General features: G+C 41.7%; 1 protein-coding gene across 2 annotated transcripts in view; it reads left to right on the forward strand.

The window, feature by feature from the left end:
• The window catches only part of usta (uronyl 2-sulfotransferase a), a 53,966-nt gene that overhangs the window by 12,611 nt on the left and 17,835 nt on the right, over nucleotides 1–23,520 (forward strand). The window contains exons 1-2 of one of the 2 annotated variants that reach the window (XM_031870237.1): nucleotides 9,510–11,325; nucleotides 18,154–18,197. In XM_031870237.1, coding sequence (XP_031726097.1) covers nucleotides 11,322–11,325; nucleotides 18,154–18,197 — 48 coding nt within the window. In that variant the 5' untranslated portion in view covers nucleotides 9,510–11,321. Of the gene's footprint in view, nucleotides 1–9,509; nucleotides 11,326–18,153; nucleotides 18,198–23,520 lie in introns of those variants that run through there. The other variant, XM_031870236.1, reaches the window with a different exon arrangement.

Consider the following 23,520-nt stretch of genomic DNA (forward strand, 5'->3'; position numbering starts at 1 on the left):
ATTTCTGCTTGTCACTCAGCCTGAAGTACTACCTGTCTACCTCAGGCTGTTGTGTCAGTTACACAGTTACTCTAAAATGATCACCAGAAGCTTTCACAGCCTTTATGAGGGGATACAGCTGACTTTTAGTTATTGTTAACATTACTGCTAGCTGACAGACAGAGCAGTATGTTAAGGGTTTGAATGTGAATTTGCAAAAAGTCTGCTCCACATCCTATAATGTGACGCGTAATAGGTTTTAAAGAGCCTTTATAGTCAAATGTGTTATAGATAAATGATATTTTTTCTCACTTTTTCCTTCTCTTTTACTAACTTTAAGACTGAGGCAATTCTTTTTTTACATCTCTATGTCATTTTGCATGTCATTCCACATCACAAAAGACATATGATTACTATTGCAGTATCAGTAGTGACTCTTTCCGTCCCTGCTTGCAACAGGTGGAATGCTACAGTGACTAACCTTCGAGCATAAAGATATTTCATTGCTCTAGAGCCTCTTGTCTGGTCTGAGACAGTTTAATGTATTGATGGCAAAAGGAGGGGGCAGACGCACTGAGGTTGGCTTGAAAAGCATTTTTGAAATATTCAGAAGGAATGTGATCGTCCCGCGTGGAGCACACCTCACCTCGGCCAAATCTCACACCTCTGTCTCAAAATGTGCTCTCCTCTTCTGAAACCCACCTTTGTCTCCCACCACTTCTCTCTCTGTTTTCCTTAGCGTCCCTCTTTTTTTGACACTCAACAGCCATCTCTCATGCGAAGAAGGCATTGCAAATTATCATACCCCCAAAAGTGAGGGTTGTGCTAAAATCCACATCCTGCTATCACCTGTCATGCTTATAAACTCTTCATTATAGATCTCCTTTTCTTTGTGTTTACACTCCGAAAACAACAGATCCTTCAACTGCTAAAGCGGCAACCGAGACGTACTAAGCTGCAACTATAACCATGTACAAATGTTCTGGTCTGCTGGAGAAACCACGTTTTCCAGATATTTTGAAGAGACATCTTGAGTGAAAGCAACACAGTCCAAAGTTAACAAAGTTTTGATCCAAAGACACACAGACTTCCAGCTTCCAAGAAGTTATTCTCCTTCCTGTTCGGTCAAGACGACTGAGGTTGAGTCCTTATTCTCAGCAGGGGATTGGTTCAGCAGAGGAGTCAGTAAGTGGGTTTAGTGCTGTTAATTACATGTTTGGAGAGTGATGGGTTGCATTTGACTAGTGTGTGTGTTTGAAAGAGAGAGTGATGGAATGAAATTCAAACGCTTCACCCTGGTTACTTTGAGATCACTTTAACAAAGTCAAAGGTCATGTTAGGACCAAAGATAAACCATACTTAAGGGTCAAATGGATAACTCTATAGTTTGGGTCTGATACTTAAACGCACAGTGTTGCCACGCCCCTTGAAAAGCCATCAGTTGTCTTGGCCTGGTTCACTTGCCTGGATCCTGGTTGTGTAGAGTTTCCACTGGCCTGGCCCAGAGCTACTTGCCTGTCTCTTGGCCCGGCAGCACCTTCCTGCTGCACCAGTCTGGCTTGGACTGTGCTGAATTCGTGCCAGTTGGACCTGCCTGTCCTGTAAATCCATCCATCACTCTGGCGAAAGCCCTGCTAATTCTTTGCCACAAATCTTCACCCCAAGAGTTGCCACGCTCTGTTCCACTGTTTACCCAGCCTCCCTTTGCTTTCTCTCTGTCTCCCTCCCTTTTTTCCCTTTCTCAACTGTTCCTTTGACACTTTCTTCCTATACATCTTCCTGCCATGTATCACTTCTCTCAACGTAGCCTCTTCGTCTCCTCCTCGCGTTTCCTCCTCTGGTAGTCTGCAAAAAAAAACTTCCAAGGAAAATTCTTTCCTGGAGAGCAAACTCTAAGTGAGCAGATGAAGCCTTTATGTTGTCCTACACTCTGATGTGTATGACACAAACACACACACTCACACACACACACACAGAGCCATGCCACTGGGTGCATTGGCTGTGTGGTATTGCTAGCTGGAACGTTTGTGTCTCTAATCGCTACATGCAGTTCCATTACATATGCCACCGCAGGATTTCAAAACCACTGTCTCTTTGAGCTCCCCTGTATCTTCCTCCACCGGTCCGCGTGCCCATTCATGCGCAGGTGTTTATTGTTTACGTGTATTTTATCTGCGAGAGAGAGTTTGCCGACCAATGTGTAAACAATTATTACCACGTCAGTCACATTCTTTTATTTCTATATGCTTGTAGAAGTGCTTTTGGTATGAAAACTACCAAATTGTGCTGATTGCAGTCCAGACTTGTTGTAAATGAGGATGAAACATGAGACATCCTTGGCAGATTTATACAATCTGTTGGTGTAAATAGCTGTTTCACTATCTGAGAGGGAAAAAAACGCTTTTTTTATGTCTATTAATGAATTTTGCTTTAGAGAACACGTTGTTGACTACATTCTCAAAATATAGTATGACGATCACAGCCTTTGGGGATTATTGGCAAACATTACTGTCCATTTCCAAACACCAATTTTTCTCCATAGTCTCTCCAAAAACTCTCTTAAGGCAACTTGCCACCATTATTGGAAACCATCCTCATCTATCTTCCTAATGCAAGTGTCTGCCCTTGACTCCAAAGGTGACCCTAACCACCTTTTCTCTCTCTCTCTCGTATGTTTCATAACAGGTTGTTGTGTTTCGTGACTCTAGCGTGTAGCTTAGTGTCGGCTAGTCTGCAATTAGCCGCTCTGTTCTAATGAGGTGTTTTCAGAAGAGCTGAAGCAAACCGCTGACCACCAGCTAGCGTCGAGTAGCCCACATTGCTCAATGAAAGAGTGCCTCGATCTTCAAGGCCACGCTTAGCTGGAGCCTGCACTCACAGGGGGCAGCCCAGTGCGCTATAGTGAGCAGTAAACAACAAACAAAACATTCTGAAAAATATCTGTGTGTTTTGCTTATATCTGGTGTTTTGATGCACCATGTTAGATTTATATGCCTGGTGTTTCCTGTTGGTGTAGTTAAACAAAAGAATCCAGCGCTGAAATCATGTCAGTGAACTACAAAGACCGTAATTCATTGCTCATAGATAACAGCATGTGGACATGACGATGAGAAAGGGAGCCATTTTCAGTTTTACTTATATTTGCTTCACAAAACAAGAATGAAGCTCAGTTAACCAGTGGTGAATGTAGTGTTCAGATCCTTTACAGTAGTGAAATGAGAATTGCAATAAGACAATCCAAAAAATACTTTGGTTATAAAGTTAATATCCTGAACATGTTAAATAAAAGAAACATACGTATTATCTGCTAAATGTACCTCAAGATCAAAAACAAGTTGTCTTTGTGGGGCATAGCTTCTTTCAGAGTTATATTGTTATACATGTAGTATTATTGCCAGTACATTTAGCGGCACTTTATTGCTGTAGGTTGAGGTGGAGCTATTTCTTAACTTCATATACTGTCTTTTTATCCATCAAAATGTGTCCTAATTCACAAGATAAATACATTTTGAAGTACAATCTTATTCTGCAAAGTATAAAACTATAAAGGTCAAATATACGCTGTGGGGTATTTGAAAGTATTTGTATGAAGCAATTTGAAATGGAAAAACTTTTATTTTTATTTCAACTTTAAACTAAATGTAAAGTAAATGTACTCATAGTTCAGTAGTAGGAAACCTCCAACCTTTGCCAATCATCAATCCCCTTATTCATTAATGCATAGACCCACATCGCTCTGACACATGTTAATATAGACTGTGGCATACAAGTTGCTGCCTGTCTATTTATAAGAGTAAAGGATCCCAGTGGTCTAAATAAAGGGGTTTATTTCTGTGGGTTTTTCCATGTGGGTTTTTCTCCCCACAAGTCAAGTCCCAGCTTTCCCGGCTGCGTTGCCCCGCAGAGATGCTTTAAGGGAAGCAGGTGGAAGAGTAGACCATCCTCCTCCCGCACTGGTCCCTCGTTAGCCTAATGTCCTTTGCTTTTTCTCTTCCTTTATCTCTCCTCTCCGTCTTTGTCTTTATCTCTTCTTTTTCTTTAATCCCTCGGACAATGTCATGTCCCAGACCAGTCTTAACGAGTGGGACAGATTCCTGCTTGTATATTAATAGGCAGAGCTAAAAGCAATGTGACACATTGATTACAGGCCAGTGCAGACTGTAAGAGTTTGTAGAACTGTGACTGTCAGCATATGGACAAAAATGATCATGAGCAGTGATGTTGAGTGGTTTGGTACTTACATCTCGTGAATGTCAGTGACATATTGAGGTTTCAAATGTAGCTTGAATCCAGCTCTTACTAAACCAATGTGTTAAAAAATGGGTGTGGTTGCGGTCTAGTTTTTAATTCTGGCATTTGGTCTTTTTCTGTCTTCTCCCATATGATCCCAATATTCCGTCCAACGTTCATTTTTCACACCGTCTTTTTTCAAAAAAGGTGTGAAAACTGGATTTATTAAGCATGCCAGCCCCAGACCATGAATGAAAGCTCACCATTCAAAGGCAGACTGCCTGGCCGTGAATGAGAGTTAATCCTCATAGCTCCCCTCAAATGACAATGAGATGGGCGTCAAGTGATGTTTATGAATGAAAGCTAGTTATATCTAGCCGCAGCTCTCTCTGTGAGCTAGTGTTTGGTCTGGATTTGAAGCTTTGCCCACATTTCCGAGAGGCCAGTCAAGGGTGAGAGAGTGTCCCTCACCTTCACACCGTGGACCTCTACCAGCCCTGTATTAGCATGAATCAACAGCACCGGCGTTTGAATGTGTGTGTGTGTGTGTGTGTGTGTGCGTGTGTGTTGGCCTCTGCCTGCATGTGTACAGTAGCTATATATGTGTGTGAGGGTGAGGGAGAGTGTGTGACTCAGCAGGGAGCCTGTAGGGAGAGTATAGTACAGGGTCTCTCAGTGTGCTGCCTCTAACCAAGATGTGATATATTGTGTAACCCTGCCTTAACACAGCAGAGGCCAAGGGAGGTTTAGCACCTTCAACCCTGCCTCTGCCATTGGTGACAGAAACAGAGGACTACACTTGGCACTCTGCTGGTAGTGTAAGGAAACCCACTTTATGAAGAAAATTAGGTTCCTAATAACCCATAATAGGTGTATATTTCTTCAATGCTTCTGCTCTAGAGCTTGTGGTTTGGGTTTGAGTACTTGACAAAAAAAGTCCAGGAGTGGGCAAAATAAAAAATGAGCAGTGTTGTCATGCTCAGAAGCTCACTGTGCACGTGTTGTGTCGAAACAAACATGCTGACATGGAAGTATTTGCTCATTAGTGCCATTGTTAGCATACGGAATAGCCTTTTTATCATAACCACATTGATTTAATATGTTATGGCAGCTTAACTACATGTTGTTTGAATAAGCGTTTTATATTTGTCTTTTTACACTAATTATGAAGTGGTTATTAAAAGAGGCAACATGGTCCAACCAGCTCGCCCTTCACCAAGCCCCACCCCCCACTGCCACTCCGTCACTAATGTCAAATCAACCATGGAGCTCACACTGTCACTAACTGCACTCCCTCAATAGATATTATCTCACTTTTGGGTTAAATAAAAACATACATATACATATGTTTACATAGTACTGCTTGAAATTGCGGATTGCGTGTCATTTCTATTTGATTTGGAACCGCAGATTTCAAATCCTTTGTCTGGCCAACCCTTGATTTACTTGATAGTTGTGATTCAATGGTTTCGTTAGTTGGGCCCAACACAACTCCATGGCTGGAAAAGAAATATGGAAGAGTTGATTATTTGGAGGAGCTGCTGTGCTTAGAATTGATAAGGTTGTTGTTGTTGTTGTAATGGAATCTAAGATGCCTGTGCGGACAACCCACATCTCGACTCCGATGTCCGATCAAACCTCTGCGTCGTCCGGGGTGCCTGGTGCTCAGTCACATTTTTCAGGAGGTGCCTTATTATAGACTTTGTGTCAAACCCCTACATAACTTGCTCTAGCCGGTGACTGCTTTTATGTGGACAGGTTTCCACAGATTTAACTGTCTCTACATGTATTCATGGTGCGCATGAACCAACCTACAACTTCTAATTTAACTAGACACACTACCATTACTTCCACAATCAAGTCACTTCAAATCTTATATTACATGTAGTTCTAAAAGCAAAGCTGGTCCATCCCCTCTTATCTTGTACTTGTTGTATGCATTTGGGTGTGATTGTTATTGTTGCAGTGGTTGACAGTGTGGACTATGGTTTGCTTTGAGATTGTGCTCATAATTGTGATTCACGATGATGTTGGATTGGTTTTAAAATGCCCTGATAGTTTCTGCAGTATGAAGCCTGTTTGAAAAGGCTTCATCTATAAATACTTTGCTGTTCTTGGAAGTGAGAGCTGCCATCTGTTGTGTATCGCTCGGTTGTTGCTCTCTGCACTCTTTCTGGCCACTGTGGTCCAGGGAAGTGCCAAACGCCTGTCACTGCATTATCACCAAACTGTTCAAACATTGCAACTCCGTTTTGATTGTTCACTTCAGTTAAATAAAACATTTTTATTTCCATATCAAAAAAAAAAGATTTGGTTTAGTCGGGATGCTTTGTAGATGTAGTCTTGACAGTTAACATGTTTTGAATATGCAAGCGTGATGCATGATACTTCAACTGCTATTCAAAAAGTTTTTTTAAGTTTTCCTCTTCACTGGAGCAGATCACCGTCACCATGTGCTCAACACATGGCAAATGCATTTTATTTGGCACCTGCTGTGGGTAGGGAAAACATAATGTCTCAGGAACTAAGCGTGTTTGTGTGTGAGCGTGTGCATGCATGCATGTGTGTGTGTGTGTTTCAGGAGGCACTATGGTGATGTCATGGGGTACAAGGTGGTCTGCTGCAGACGCACATCCTGTGGCTTCTGGTAACGGGCACTGTAAAATGTCCTTGCACACTTACACGCACACACACACAGACACACACCCCTCTTCAGCCTCTCACATGTACACATGCACCTTTTTTGTTGTTTTTCCCCATCTAACACACAAAACAAGGGAGTGGCAGCGTCCCTGTCTAGCAGCAGTTCAACCTGGCACTGAACAATATGGAGCCTGACAGCAGTTTCCGTCAAATGAGTATTTATGTAACAGATGATGCCCAGCACGAAGGCCAGGGCTCTGCCACCATCCACTGTGTAATTAGTTGGAGCTTTTGTGGACTCCGGTTCTACATGTGAAAAAGCACACACAACAGATACATGCAAAGTATAGCGTGCCTGCGCATACAAATATTTTAAAAGCTTTTCAGGGCATTAGACATAATTGTAGAAACACACATATAAAGCCTGAGCATATTGGCAACTATTGCATCTGTACAGCACTGATGTGTATGGAATAATAGTCATGGTTTGGAAGAGTTAAATTCTTCCAAACTGGAAATTAGGTAAGAAAAATATTACCCAAATATGATTATAATGATGATGTATTAGGGGGATTGAAACAAATACCTCATTTAAATAAAACAGCTATTGAACATTAGTGGAAGACTCCCTGGCATTTGGGCACGATGTAGATTTGACTAATGTTGGCCTTGCTCTTGATCCCATTTCCTGTCGGCAGTGAGTAGAAACATGTCTGACTCTGGCACCTGATTGTACAGTGGCCCTGTGAGCTCAATGTATTGCACGTTAGGAAATGCAGAAATGACACAACACAAGCAAATTAAGAAACATCATCAACAACTGAACTACACATGCACAACATTGGATGGGCCTCTTAGAGACACCGTATGATTGTACTGACTGTTTCTGTCAGTTTATGTTGAATGTGTCTATTTATGAAAATTCCATTGCTACAATTAGGTTTAGGGTTCATTGTGGAGGAAGTTTTCCAACTTTGTTTTATGTTTTCTTCTGTCTAGTTATTGCACTGTTGCACGTCTATTTTTATTGTCATAGAGGATGTCTTGTACTTCATTTGACCGACTGATATTTACTATTTCCACAGTGAATAGGACATTTTGGGAATTGTTGCCCAAGTGATGATGATGATGATGTTTTGGGATATAGAGGCTGTGGCTTTTAGATTTCAGTGAATGAGTTAGTTTCTTTACTAATGGTTGTAACTTTTGCATTGGAACATATTGCAGCATGGTTTTCTTTTACATTCTTTTTACATTTTAAATATATTTTACAATGAATTTGTGGAAGTTACTTGTGGGGTATTACATTTGTGTTAATTCTAATATCTATTAATAACGTAAGATGGGCTAAAATAGATATTAACATCTAAATCATCTATTGCATTTCTCATACGTCTTGTTAATTTACAGCAAGTGATGGTGACCGACATTTATGTGTTGCGATAATATACCGTATGTCTGGAACGGATCAGCCCTGTGCTGAAATCACACCTCTCCGTGTCAAACAGAACAGTGTAACAGTCCTATAAAGGTCTATTGTTGGGGCCCATGAGAAAAGTAGCACACTTCAGTGGACCTGGAGCCCCCCATCGATATAATTTATGACATGATCTCAATTTTGACAAGGCTGTCCAGAAAGCTATTCCAACATTTTGGGGCACTGTAAGACTCTCTTTCCATAATTCCATAATTTGTCTGACCATCGCTTGTCGTCCACCTCTGTCCTTTATCTTTCACTAACCTTTATTTTTCTCATTAAGTGCCTCTCTCTCCTCCGCCTCTCTTTTGTCCCTCACTTCAGTGTGAGATTTAGCACCACACGGGGGTCTCTTTATGCGGTCTGTTTGTTTCTGAATGGCCAAGCTGCAGCGGTGCTTGCTGGGGAGCAAAGTCTGATAAGGGCTACTGCTGCTGAAAGGCAGACAGAGACAGAAAGAGATTAAATGTCAGATTTGAGACACGAGGCATCAAAATGAATATCTCTCCTGTTTGTGAATGTTTGACTCACACATGGTTGACACATACACACATGGACGCGCATGTTGTTATGATTAAAGTCCTGTCGTAACTTATAACAATATACAGAGGAATGCTTGCATCTCCTGTCATCCTCCATATGACGAGGGTCTTTCTCACAGCTGGTTGAGCTCCTGGGCCAGCACTTCCCATCACGAAGCAATAAAATTCCATCACAATATACCAGTTATTAATAAAAGCCAATAATCATTATTTTGTGTTTTGTACGAGTTCCTTACTTTCATTACCTTTCATAAATATTCACATTCATCATTAGACAGAGCAACATCTAGTTGGTTATTTTTGAATACGTATTTTTTTTTTTTCAGTCCTTGTGTGTGTGTGCTGGTGCAGGTACTGTTTACACAGCACTGTATCTGCGTCTGTGTGTGTGTATGAATCTGTGCTTCCTGGTGGAATCATTATGTGTTTTTCTCTGTTGAAGGCATTTCAGGCCGATGAGGAAGCCATAGCTGCCAGAGTGCAATTCATTTTCTTCTGCTGACCTCCGCAGAGGGCTCACAAACTGATTTGATAACAATTTGTTCCTGTTTCCCTCTCGCTGTCTCTCATTCTTCCTCTCTCTACCCCCCCCCCACCCCCACGGCTTTTTTTCTTTTCATATTTTGTAATTTCCTTGCTGTGCTGCAGACTACAGCAGCTGCTTTTTCCTGAATCTTCTGACACATGACGAAGCCAGAGGAATTCTGGTACTCTGTAGTAACTCTTCCAGATCTTCCAGGTCTTCCAGATTCCAGGCTTTCTCAGTGGCTACATGCACATCCAAGCATGAAACCTAAAGCAAGCAGATAGTTGACAGAGTAAAATCACACGCAGTGGGAGAAAGCCAGCAGGTTTAAGACTCATGAACCATTTTTTTCCGCATTGTGTAACATTGTGCAGTGTGTAACAGTTAAACATATGAAGCAATGATTCTTTGCATGTAACGGTGGGAGTTGCTCACCCTTAGTGTTCTTCATGGCAGCTGTTTCGTTTTTTTCACAGTGGCCAGAAAAAGAACCCTTCATGGCTAGCAACGTAAAAGGCGGACAAAAATACAAAATACATGTTAAGATGTGGTTCACCAGCAGTCTAAAGATATCTGATTTGGTGATGAGTGTGCACCCAGCTCTTTGTGTTTTCCCATATTTATCTATAGCGTGACTCATTTGTGACTCAGCAGCATCACCACTGGATCCTAAAACAAGGGTGTAGATTGTTTACAGTTCGCACCACTGGCTGTTGTCCGTTTTTCGACATTGTCATGATGAAAGAAGTTGTAAAAACAAATTATAATCCTTTTTGTCTTTCCATTTTCTGTATAATTTGTATCGCTAATGGCTACCAGTTGGATCTCAAAACAAGCAGGAGGGTTTTTTGGGAAAATGGTGAACGTTCATGTCAGATAGTTGTGGCATTTCACAAGCAAGTCATCTTGTTGGTCAGCACTAGTTTCTGTATAGATGATGAAGAACAGGGATAAAGTGATGAACAAGCTTGTGTTGCCAAAAAAGAGCAGATAGATTCTTTCAAAAAACGGATTTGGCTTGAGTTGATGCTCAGGGCCAAGGGAGCTTGATCTGTATACAAACAGTTAAAGCAGGGTGTTTGTCTGGCTGCTTTCATTTAGGCAGAACCTTCTGTCCCATTTGCAGCAGAGCCAATGTGGTGGTAAATTTACTAATTACTATTTACTATTACAGTTAAAGCTCCCAGTGAATATAATGTGTTAAAAACACTGGTATGAACCACAAAATAATATGTTTTTAATATTAAGTATTTATATCGATATTTAATTCATACACTAAGTTATAGTTATATTAGGTTCTAATTACCATAATGTTTATACTCCATACCAATATGTAAAACTCCAATTTCATAGTTACAGTGTTAATTGGACAACCATTTCTTATCCATAAAAAGACTTGATGACAGACACAATAACATGTATTTACGGAAAGACAACATCTTGCCGCTGCTAATTGCACAAAATCTCACAACAAACTACTCAATTTACTCCCTAAAACCATCCCAGTTCCAGTTGTGTGTGGCACATTGTGTAATGTTCGTTAGCGATCTATCCGTAAGATTTAAAAAGTTCCCTCCATTTGACTTCTTTTGTAGGGGTGTGTGGGAAAAATCACTGGTCAATCAAAATGACCATACAGGCCTTTTTATCCATAACGAAAGGCTGGCAAGACAGCCGGTGTCGTGCACACATACAAGGTACGAGGTACGTAGACACTGCAAAAGCACTCTGGTGCACTCTAAAGGGGAAGTGACTCGTCCAGAATCAGCTGACAGAGCATGTGGTGTACCAGAAATCCCTGGCAGCATCGCATCCTGTGATTAACGTTATTTTCTGATTCTTGCTCATTAATGGAGCAGTATAGAGATGATAACCTACATTATGTCACAAAGTAAAAGCATTTGCGTCACTGTCTGAGCAGTTGATGAGTGAGTACTTCTCCTACTTTGGCTGTGTTTGGTATCAGACATCTATTAGGGTTTCAACTGTTTGGCTTATTTTCTACTGCATGGCTCATTTCTTCATTTCAAAGCCAGATTTTGAGAGGCATTCAGTGCTCATAGACTGTGTGACAGCCTGCCAGATAGAGTAGAGTCTCACAGGGTCAAGATTCACAACGTAACATGCTACTGGAGATCAGTATCTGTGCTGTGCTGTAAGATGTGATTCAGAAAGTGTGATGGGAATTCTTTTCCCTTTAACTTCATATTCAGGAATCCTGCCTTTAGGTTTTAACCAGGTGATTCTCTTCTACTCCACATGTGGATACTTTGCAAGCTCAAAGTCCCTCACTTGATTTGATTCACTTTGCTTTGCTGCTTTGGCTTCATTCAAACGAATGCTTCTTCAGAGTTAAGAGACATCAAATGACTCATCTGGGTTCTCGTCGATCAGTTTACTTTGTCCAGTGTGACATTTACGTATGGCTAGTTTGAGTTCATAGTGTGCTACTCCCAGCATTTTTGAAATGCACTGTTGGTTAAATACAAAGCTGATCAACCATTATCTAACAAAACATGCAATGATTGATTCCAATTTAACCATTAACCATCAAAACATGCAATGATTGATTCAAATTTGTTCATTAATTCAAATGCGTCAGTTATGACTACTATGGGTTGTCGTAAGACATCATTGTCATCTACAGCGCTACTTCACCCTTTAACTATTTTTATTACATAATACAAGCATTGACATGGATCATTTTCTCATGAATTGTATGAGTCACTCCTGTTTCGTCTTTCCTTAACATTGGAAATGATTAAGCTTTTTCTTTTTCTTGTTCCACTATGTCTTTTATTTATGGCTTCTGCGCTGCACAGCCACCAGAGTCACCACTGCTCTGCTGGGTCATCAGTTTAGCGGTATACAGTATACACGGTGGAAACCACTAGTGTCCACAAATTACATGCTTACTGTCATCTTGAAGTCTCCCAACCCCTGGAAATGTATATGCACATGTGTCCTCCTACTCCTTTTCAGTAACCAAAATTTTAGGGGAGCAATAGGTCCACAAATTAGTCTCCCTTCCCAGTTTTAGTCTTTGGACACCTGCAATAACATAGCAACGGCACAGCCTTTCTATTTATATCAAAAAGCTGTCTGACCATTGTTGATTCTCGAGTGACTGAGGGGTGATGTGGAGCAGGGCGTAGTGGGTGGAGACCCTGACCCTCAGCTTAACTTCCTTCTGTAATTATGTAGATATGTCGTGCTACAGGTCTTAAGAGGGCCACTCCCTCACTCCAAATCAAAGGGTTGGGTAACCACACACACACACACACATTTCACAGACAAACACACACAGAAAAGCTTGTATGTAACCCGTCCACGCTGACTTTATTTGCATATGCTCTCTATTATGGCAAAAAGGTTTTGTCAGGACTGTAACCATAGACATGTGTCTAGTTTAACTGGGTGTGTTTCACACAGCTGGATCAGGCAGAGGTTATGTAATTTATCAATGTCATGAGATAGCTATCTGTCTATCCATCTGTTTGTGTTGAGTGTAAAACCTATTCCTATAACAGCAAGCACACACCTTCTCTCATTTACGTCTGCAGTAGATACTGAAACGACAGCAGGATGTGGTTTTAAAGGAGGAGTTTAGTCTTCACAGCTTTGGCAACCTGTAATCTGGTTCCACATACATAATACATTCCAGTGCAACAGCTCCGTAACCTTCCATCTTTGCTTTGAGTCCTGTTCCGCACAGCAAAGCAAAGGCCCCTTGACTTCAACACTGCGCCTATCCTCTTGGCCGTATTCTCAACAGTCATTCCTGTGCGGTTTTTCCGCTCCCACCTCAGCCTATTCTGGGATGTCCTCTTTCCTAAGCTCTACTTAGCTAGGTGGCCAATTTCACAAAGCAAAAGAAATGGTCTATGCTCTAAATACATGTTTATGAAATTCCCAAACTTGCTGTAGCATTCCTGAAGCAGGCCAACACCGAAGGGAGAATTCCAGAGCCTGAAGGAATTGTTGCGGGATGACGCCCAATGAGTTATTCCCGTACAAACGTAGTGATCTCTGTACACTGTACAGTTCTTTGGTTAGAAATGAACTGTCAATTAAATATTTATAAAATGCATGTCTTACAGTCCAAAGCTATGTTTTCTCCATGCCAAAGAATATGTATCCTGTGACAGTATTCTGATTAAAAACGTTTTTCAACATTAGCTTTCTTTCCTGCATTCAATTTTTCTCGGCCTGATTCCTGACCTTTGAATTGTTTTCCACATCTCAATTCAAATATGGAAAAACAACCAAGCTAATCAGAGCTTTGTAGGCGCCCCCGGCTCAGCTAATGAGGTGACTAATTGATGTAGGTGGTAATTTTCTCTAACAAGGTCCTGGACAGGGGCAGCGGCAGCTAGCCTTGTTTTCTTTTCTTTCCTTTTTGTGTTAAAAGTTTAATTGGATCCTTCTACTAATGCAAATACAGGGTTCATAGTTAGTGTGCACAAGCAGGAACAAGGATAGAGATGTTTGATAGTGGCTTGCTGTTGTGTGAGTAGAGCTTTAGTGGGAAACATAGTGAGTGATTGGTTCCCTCAGCAGATTCAGAATAATTAGATCCTGTTGTATTTTTTATTCATGCAGAAAATATGTTTGGCAATAATCAGAGTTACAGAGTTTCACATTTTGTTCTGCCAAATATATGACATTGCTTAATATTACTGCTTCTGCAGTACTACTTGCATGTGTTGTTCAGAAGATCTAAAAAATTGCTTGATATGTGGAGATGTCTTGCTGTGCAGATCAGACGCTTTTATTTGCTACAGTTTTTCTGAATTTAGTGAAGACGGACCCTTTGAAAAGTTATTGTGGGAGTGGAAGTAACTCACTGACAACATGTTGTTGTTCCTAAATGGCACAGATTGTATTCAGCAAAAAACAGTCTGCTTTGAAGGCTTTAAAAGCTTTAGATGTTTTTTGGTTAATTTGTTTTTAAAACTTTTCTAGATATTATAGACACACTTTTTTAGAAGTGCAGTATTGATTAGATAATGTACTTAGGGCTGGTTATGCAGCTGCTCTTAGCCAGAGGCGAGTACATGGGTCTTGTGACACAGTAATCCAATTATCCATTTAGCTACAGGCCCATGCATACCTACACTCCGGTACACTAGCGTCTCCTTTAATCATTTACACACACACACACACACACACACACACACACACACACACACACACACGTTCAATGATGACACTAACCTTTGTTTAATTTGGGAATTATTCCTTCAAAGGAGTGTCAAGTCTCTGCACGTTACATTCACAGTGTCTTTTCAAAATAAACTTCTGTGCATACTATGTGTATGCGGGTTAGTAGGAAGAGAGGTTGACAGCGAGAGAGCGAGAGAGAGAGAGAGAGAGAGAGAGAGAGCGAGAGAGAGAGAGAGAGAGAGAGAGAGCTCTGAGCGCTGCAGTAAGAGTGTGAGGAACAGCTGGGGATAATCCCCAAAACAAAACAGATCTTTATCACTACGGTGAGATGCGAGTATTGCTCTCTTATCACCCTGAAACTCGGTCGGCGAGACGAGGCTCCGCCGCCGTGGTTTTGGTCTTTGAAGTGATAAAATCACAGCCTCCACATCCACTAGCAGCGACGGATCTAATGCAAACAGTTACAGCAGGAAATACACAATATAACGGGACTCCGTGGTCCGCGATGCTTGCGCAATAACACGTTATAACACGACAGTAACTTAACGTAACAAGTAACAGGAATAACAACGACATAACGAATAGGCTAAATTAAGCTAATGCTAAGCTAAGCTAGGCCCAGATACCAGTAACTCTTACTTGTAGAAGCTTCGTTCGGTAGGGTCTGTTTCCAGTGGTAGGAATCACTCGGTCCTCGAGCAGCCGCTGGCTCTCGGTGGCGCGGCCTCGGGGTTGGCTGGCGCAGACTCGGCCTCCTCGCTGCAGAGAGGGGCTTTTTAACTTCGGCTGAGGGACGAGGTTTGGGTCGTCCTTCCCGGAAATCTTCGGCGAGGAAAGATTGTTACCTTCTGTACACAAAAAGAGTGGGAGAACGGGGCATAGGAGTTATCCGTTCTCGCACTACAGGATCCAAAACTCAAAATAAAACACAGTCTGTTCGACCAGCGAATGTTACATGTGACCTGATAGGATTTGATGAGGCCGCGGTTCCTCGTGGATCTTCTTGTCCCCTGGACGAGTCCGGAGTGAAGAGGCCTTGTGGACCTCCTGACACCAGCGCGTGTCCGGAGTGAAGAGGGCCTTGTGGATCTCCTTACACCAGCGGTGTCTGGACGGAAGAGGAAGAATTCTAGCTGTGCTCAGGCTTATAAACCAGGTGGCACAACCAGTGGGGGGCCCTTTCTTGGCCAATGAGGGACCAGCATCAGGTTTCTGCTGGAGCTGGGGTGGTGTGGTCATCCGGCATGAGGTTTCTTGCAGACCCCAGGTCAGGCGTTTTGGTGAAAGGAAGGAACATGGCTGCTCCTTTGTTTGAAAAGCACGTGTGAAGGTCTCAGCCAGCCAGGAGAGCAGGGTCAGATCCCAACAATGCGCAACAAAGCTACTTGGTTAGGTTTAGGAAAAGGTTGTGTTTTGGTTTAAAATAAGTATTGTTGGCAATTAAAACTGTTTTCCTCATCCTAGGGATGAATAGAGGCTTAATCCTTTTCCAGATCCACCTTTACCAGTTATATATGCCAGACTATTTCTTGTCCGGACCGGTTCAATAATCCACCCTTGCGTATTATAAGATTCACATCATTTTCATACTTATCCAACCATTCAGAGAAACCCTATATCCTGAAGGATCATCTGTATTTGTGTCATGTTAAGTACATTATTAGGTTATTCCTGTGTATTTGTAGGAACAGATGGAGCAGTGTAGGGGGCAGAATGAAGTCATAGTTATCAAACCATAGATTGGTAATAGATTAAGTAAACACTGAAAATATACAAAATGCAGCTGCCACAAAGTTCAGGATCATGTTTTTGTGGCCTGTTTTTTTTTTCAGTTTTGCAATTGAAATATTTCTTGTTCAAGCCAATATATCTGAATTTCATTGCCTTTTAACACTGGAGCAATTGGACAATGGGGTCGATAAAGTTACTTATTAAGTTAATTTTCCTCTCTCTGTAGGGGGTGGGGGCGCAGGGCAGCTGTCAGCTTTAACAAGCATCGTTCCCTGGAAAACATTAGTTCCAATCCCGTCGTGGTGGGGGGGGGGCTGTTATCTATGATGGATGACAGAACAGAGATGTTTGCCTCACTGCATTCTCGCCCTGCCATGACCTCAAATGCTGCAAACCTTCCGCAGCATTCCTCAGGAAAACTGCGTTAAGTCATAAAAGAGAGAAATAGCCATATGCAAAGATAGATCAAGTCTAAAAAAAACACCCCGAAGGTGAGAATAGTGCGGCTGTGTCAGTAGTTCCACATCCAGCTCCTGATGACTCAATGAGCCACAACACACATAAGTCAGCCAGGTTCTACATTAACTTTAGGGTGTGAACGTGTTTGTGATATTGCAACAGAGCCAAACAGAGGCAGATTGGACCTTAGTGTCAGGCTAATTATTCAAAGCTTACACACCACTATCTTAAGTGTAAACAGTACTTACGAAGTTATGCAATGCACTTCCAGGACAAGCATAGAAAAGCATAACATAAGTGTGTGCCAAGTGGGAAACCTTGTCTGGTTATAAACAGTGTGTGTTCATGCATCACTTCTTGCTATTTTCATCTGTGTGTTGGATCACATTTCTCAGACACAAGGAGAGATTGTTCTCTTGTGTAATATTTCTTCTCTTTATAGCCTTACACTCCCCCCCCACGCTCTCCAATTTGTCATCCTCCCTCTCTCCTGGGCGAGCCACCTGCATGTTGTAAATGTGATGGGAAGCAATAGGTCTCCGGATGAATCAAAGAAAAGGCCGCTGTCTGAAGCCAGGGCCTGGATTTGGAGAGGGGGCAGAAAAACAGGCACATATCCTAAGTGTGGGGGAGCCTTCAATGAGCTCCATCGTTTCCTCATAAAACAGCTTCACGGTGTTCGATATACTGTGTAAAGACTTTGTAACTCCGTTCGTGACACCCTCAGTCTTAATGTAGAAGAGTTCCGTTGTTTTCTGTGGGTTTTGTTGTGTTGGGGCATGGGTTTTTAAGTGAAGTGCCACCTGTTGTTTAGTGCAGCCTCTTGGTGTGGCAAGGGGGAACATGTGGAGAGGAACTAAAGTTAGATGAATCTGATTAATGTGGGCACAATAAAAAAACAGCAATATCTACTCAGACCGTTTCAAGATACAAGAGAAGAAATACAAGTGAAGCTCATAAAAAAAAAACATGTCATAATTATATTCCAATAAAATTGCATTGAAGTTGACTTGTGTTACTAATTTCCAAATAAATGCTGTGAAACAAAGTTAATTTTAAGATGGTTGGGAAATGCAATCTCGTCTTGTTTCCAAAGGGGGACATGGAAGAGTTTAAGAGCCACCGGTATCTAAAAAATACCTTATTTTCATAAGGGAGTAATCGATACATTCATTAAACACTGGTATCACATCTGTACCGTGAATGAAAAAGTCAAATCGGTGCATCCTTAGTTGAAATTCCTGCTTCTTGCAGCTATCACGCTGATGCAAAGTAGCTGATTCTGATGCCCAGTCATTCTTTTTAGTTATGATATTTTGAGTCTTCTGGTCTCTGTGAATGGAAAGTGGTTACAAGATGTATGTCAGAATCCTAACACCTTAACATTGTTGTCTCTGCAGGTGAATCCACATATCTGGATGACAACAGACCTCCTGCTCCAAGAGTAAGTCTTCCTCTTATCTCTCTACGTTATTTCCCGTTACAGCCCTCTTCCTCTCTTATCTGCAGTTTCCCCCTTTTTTAAACTTTGATTTCTTTCCTACCTCTCTAACTCTCTCTGATGTGCTGCCCTGTGTTTCCAAGCCAGTTCAGTCCAGTCAGGATAAGGGTTAGGTCTGTGTGAATGATCTGCGTGCAAACTCTCTCTAAATACCAACTAGACCTGGCTTCAGTGCTACAGTAGTGCTCTGAAATCTCTCTCTCTCTCCCTCTCACACACACACACACAGCGCTGACACAGAGGCCTTGTATTCATCCAGCTGCACGTCTGCATGACCATCTCTCCTCCATGCTCCTTCTTTCTCTCCCTGCCAACTTCTTTCTTCCTCTGTCTGCCCCTTGTTTATTATCTCCTTCTTGAATCAATCACCACCTTATTTTCACCTCATTTCTCACTTTTTTCGCTCACCTATTCGTCATTCTTTTTTTCTCCAGTTCTGATCGAAGAGTCAGTGTTTGTCCTGGTTTCGGGCATAACATTTAGCATGTAAACATTTGGTTACAGGTTAGTTTGTGGCGTATGTGAGCAGCTGTTCAGTTAGGTCACATCTGGGCTTTGTTTGTGAGTTATGTGTTTACTTTGAAAAGTCTGTTCTGGCCACCAAGCCACACCAGGCAACCACAGCGCTTGTTTCATACAGATCATAGTGAAACAAACTGCGGCTGAATTGAACGCCGTGGAGAAGTTGTTGGAACTTTCTCGATACCAGTTTTATTTTTGATCTGAAACAAACGTTTCTGTTTCAATTACAAGCTCACAATGCCGGTTTACTTTATAAACACTGCCATTGCCGAGCATTCAATATTATATGGACGTGTAGAAATTTATTGAAAGTGAAGTCTAATAAATCAAAAATAGTTTCCACCGTTTTGCATCGAAGATAAAGCTGAGATTGTAACAGCTTGACTGGGTCCCGAGGAAATTTACATTATTATACAAACACAGAAGCGCTGGAATTCATTTTGACACAGAAAAGTGTGATTTTAATGGAAGGGACTGAAAAAGATGATTTTACTTTATGAATTTTTAATGAAAACATGTTCCTTTCTAAATTTTGTTTGGTAATGTAAGCAGACATTCATCACATCAGAGATTTGTACTCAATATCACTCTGAGTTGATAAAACTGTTGATACAGCCATCTGGATCACCTCCAGTTATTACTGTTGGCTCGCAAAAAAAGGCTTTACGAGCAGCAACTTGTGTTTTATGGACTTTTTTGCCCCAGGTTGTATTCTCTCAGGCTTCTTATAGTACTGGTTCTCCTATCCCGAGACTGGTGTGGGTGCATCCCAAGTCTTAAATTGCATCGTTTCCCTCATTTACGACTCGTCTTTGTCGATCCCACTGGGGATGCTTCGAAAGAGAAGAAACGAGGAAATACGTTTTTTACAGAAACGAGACGTCTTTTCCTCAGCTTCTGATGACGGCTGATCCAGCTGTGATCTTCTTTAACAGCTGTAGAAACTATTGATGGAGTTTGTGTCTGCACACACACATACTAACAATACTTATAAAGGCAGTTATCCCTGCCAGAGCAGCAGTGTTTTCTGTCTGTAGCCTGTTACCTGTTCAACAAACACCTGCACATGAATAACAACAGGCATTCTTTGTTTATACTGTGTGCTGTGTCCTGCTTAGAGGCATTTCTACAGCAGAATGTGTTTATACTTGTTATTCATTGTTTGCGTCTGTATTTATTCATATTCTGATTGTGAATTCATCATTTAACAGCCCAGAATCTGATTATGGTCTCTTTGGAACGGTGGAAATGATAGGCTAAATGTTTCAGGGGAACACTCATATCAAACCTGACCTCAGGAATTATCAGCCTCACGTGACTGAATGGAAATGACAATAAATAAACGAGATGGTGGATCAGAAAACAAATAGAATAGAAAACTTGGGAGTGATAGGCCTACACTTAAATTTAATCTGTGATCTGTCTTCACTCCGATATTACTGTAAACTTCAGCATGAACTTGATTTTGAGATGCATCAGATCAGTCCGATCGCCTGCAGCGGCCGTTTTAAAAGACTTTTGTGAAGGCTGCTCTCGTATGGCCTTGTTCGTGGCTCCTTAGAGATGGCTCCTAGATCCTTTCTCCTCAGAGCAGGAAAAAGAGCTTGGAGACGGCCTTCGAGATGGTGGACCAGAGCAACTTCCGGTTCAATCGAGGAGTGAGGAGATTTCAAATAAGAGACTCGAGCACCCTGGTGGAGCTTGTTGGGGCTCTACACGGCCTGAAGAGCTGCAGACACGAATCAGGGCTGAAAAAACTCTTGACATTTGCTGTATAATTTAATCTATCATTTTAAATACAGGGAACGTTCTCCTAAAAGAGCCTAGGCAGTAAAGGAGGTTTAGCAAAGATGCAAATGCCACATTATCAACCAGTTAACTAAATGTGAGTTGAAGTTGTTATAGTTAATAAATGATACATTATAAAAGATGTATTGCGCTATTATTTTTGTGGAAGTCCGACCAAGTTCCTGAAGTTTGAAATTAATAAACTATTCTGGTTGTATGACTTTGAAATTGAAGCTTTACAAACTTCATCCAGCTACCATAGACACAGACAAGGCTGACTGTGATTATACTTTAGCTGCTAACTTTGGTTGATTCCATATATGTCGTCATCTCATCTCCCAGACAGATAATGCTAATGCCATGTCAGTGGCAAGCGCTACATCAACCACAACTCTCATTATGTTTTCGTTGATGTCCTGCTGCAGCTGAGATTGATCTTCCATGTCAGCAGAGGTCGGTCGTGTTGCAGCGTGTGCACACAGAGGTTCTGGTGAATGAAGGGAAAGATTAGAAATTGAGTTGAAAAGCACAACGTAAATGAGAGCGTATGGAAAAACCACGCAGCTCTCAGAATAGAGTTATGAGTCTATGTGTGTATGGAAACATGGCATAAATGTACCCTCTACATTTTTACAGGTGTGTAAAACGTGCTTCTTAATATCACATATTTTGTTCTCAATTCTTTAATTACACTAATTATTAAGAAGAACAGTTTATAGCCGCAATTGCATGTTGAAATTTAAAAAAAGGTTGATGAGATGAATTCTGACACAAAGAAAGAAAAAGCAATAGTGAGGCTCAAATGTCTTTGAAGAGTCCCTAAATATTTGAGTATGTTTGAGAAGTTTCGATGATGTTGTGATTTTCCATATTTAGTGAAACCATGAGGCAAAACAAAAGAGATTTGCTCTCAGAAATATTCTAATGCACAAACCAATGTTCCTGCAAGCTTGGCGGATTATTGGTTCTTCAACCAAAGCATTTCGATCTTCATTTGTCACACACATGAAGTTTCTGTATTCAACAAGTGCAAAGGAGCGTAAGGAGTCGAAGTTTCCCCATTTGCTCTCCGCCATTGAAAATCCATTCGTCTTAATTCTCATAAACATACTTGGATGGAAATGCCACTGTCACAACTACTTAGAGCAGTGAGACTCCCTCGCTCCCTCTTCGGGTGGGAGTGGAGATGAATGGATAGATCATTAATTACAGGAAGTGCCGAGAATCTTTGCTGAGCCCTGACTGAAACCTTAACATGCTGTTCTCCACTCAGTGTGGGATGAACAGTTGACAGTAGAGAGCAATGTACCCAGAGCAGGGCTAACTAAAAACAGCTTACGCGGGTTAGCGGTGACGTACTGATGTGTGTTATTCCAGGAACTGCAGCAGGACGATGTGTGTGTACGTGTGTGTGTGTGTGCGGTGGTTCTGACATGTGACAAACCAGTACATGTTCTCAAAATTGCTGCTATGTGATTGGAGGTAGCGGAAATGGGCGGTCAGGCCATGAGGCAGAGACGATAGTAGTTATGTGTGTTTGTTGAACCAATGTCACGCTTTGAAAATGTCTCGAGACAGGGTGAAGCGTTTGGAGGTTTTAGTGCAAGTGTGTGGGCAGGGTGTTAGAAATGAAAGGACACTGAGAAAGTAAGAGGAGAGAGAGAGAGTGGAAGAGACAGCGTGAAAGAGATGGAAAGGTGCAGGACTACTCATCTCCTCAATGTCTGCTTGATATGGGCTCGCCAGCATCAGTGCTGTAAATACCACGACAACAGTCTGCCTCTCTGGAGTAGGAGCGCCCGGATCAGACACGGTGGAACACAGCTCTCTTATATAATACTTTTTTACACCGTGGATCGACTATTGACAGATTCCCTTACTGGCAGACACTGCGAACAATTCTTACAGCGTGCGTCAGAAATCTTAGCTCCACAGAGCGGGAACAACAATAGCACAAACTGAAAGGTCGCCCTTTCACTGCTGTCAGTGCCGACGGGAGATTCTGACTTTTGATACCATCTCTGATGTTATTCTTGTGTTATACAACACCAGGCTGTTAGAGGTCTGACACAGTCATTTGTCATCATATCAGCGGGGAATGATGTCCTGCTAAACACTGCATGTATTTCATTCGGCTCATTGTTGTGATAAGCTGAGAAGTCTGTAGTTACTTGGCAAACACTAAGGAATGTTGGACCGCTGTCCAAGAGAACCTCCTAACTGTTCAACATATTCTGTGAAAATTGCAACTATTGATCTTTTTTCGTTTTTAGTGTTTGTTTTTCAAAACTATATCTGATATATGAGATTGCTTTACGATATGTGACAACAAAGTTCCAGCAAGTGACACAAGCTGAAGCACGCCCGTCAACAAACTTGTAGAAGTTTGTACAAGCACAGACTTCATTTGTGAATTGTTTTCCCCAGTACTTTCTTACTCATCCTGGGAGAAACCCACGCATCTTATTTCCCAAATGTGTCAAACAGGTTCAGACTCCAACGAAAAATACTCTAATTCTAGGATTAACAAACAGTTAGTGGTGGCAATATAGTGATGGCCTGTCATCAGACCGAAACTGTAATTAACAAGATCACCCTCTTCATCTCTTTCTTTCTCCTTGACTCCTTTGCTGTCCATCCTGTTGTTGCTTTCTCTTTCTTCTTTCTTGCCTCTGGCAAACATGAAAAGAGGCTCTCGCTGTTTTTACAAAGCCTGGGTGGGACTGCTGCTTTTGGAGGAAAGACAAAATCAGCAAGTGTGTGTTTGGCCCTGCTGAGCGCATACGTATGGTGTGGACACTACTGTAGGCAGCACTAGAGCTAAAGAGCCCTGAGATTAATGGAAGATTCATGATAATTTTATCAAACTAGCCAATTTGTTCATAAACTAGCCAGCTCATGAGCCAGTGAGCTAGTTAATTTAGTCAGTCAGACTAGCTTCCAAAAACACAGTGTG

Source organism: Anarrhichthys ocellatus, unplaced genomic scaffold, assembly GCF_004355925.1.
Source record: "Anarrhichthys ocellatus isolate YVR2014 unplaced genomic scaffold, GSC_Weel_1.0 scaffold52, whole genome shotgun sequence".
Lineage (NCBI taxonomy): Eukaryota > Metazoa > Chordata > Actinopteri > Perciformes > Anarhichadidae > Anarrhichthys > Anarrhichthys ocellatus.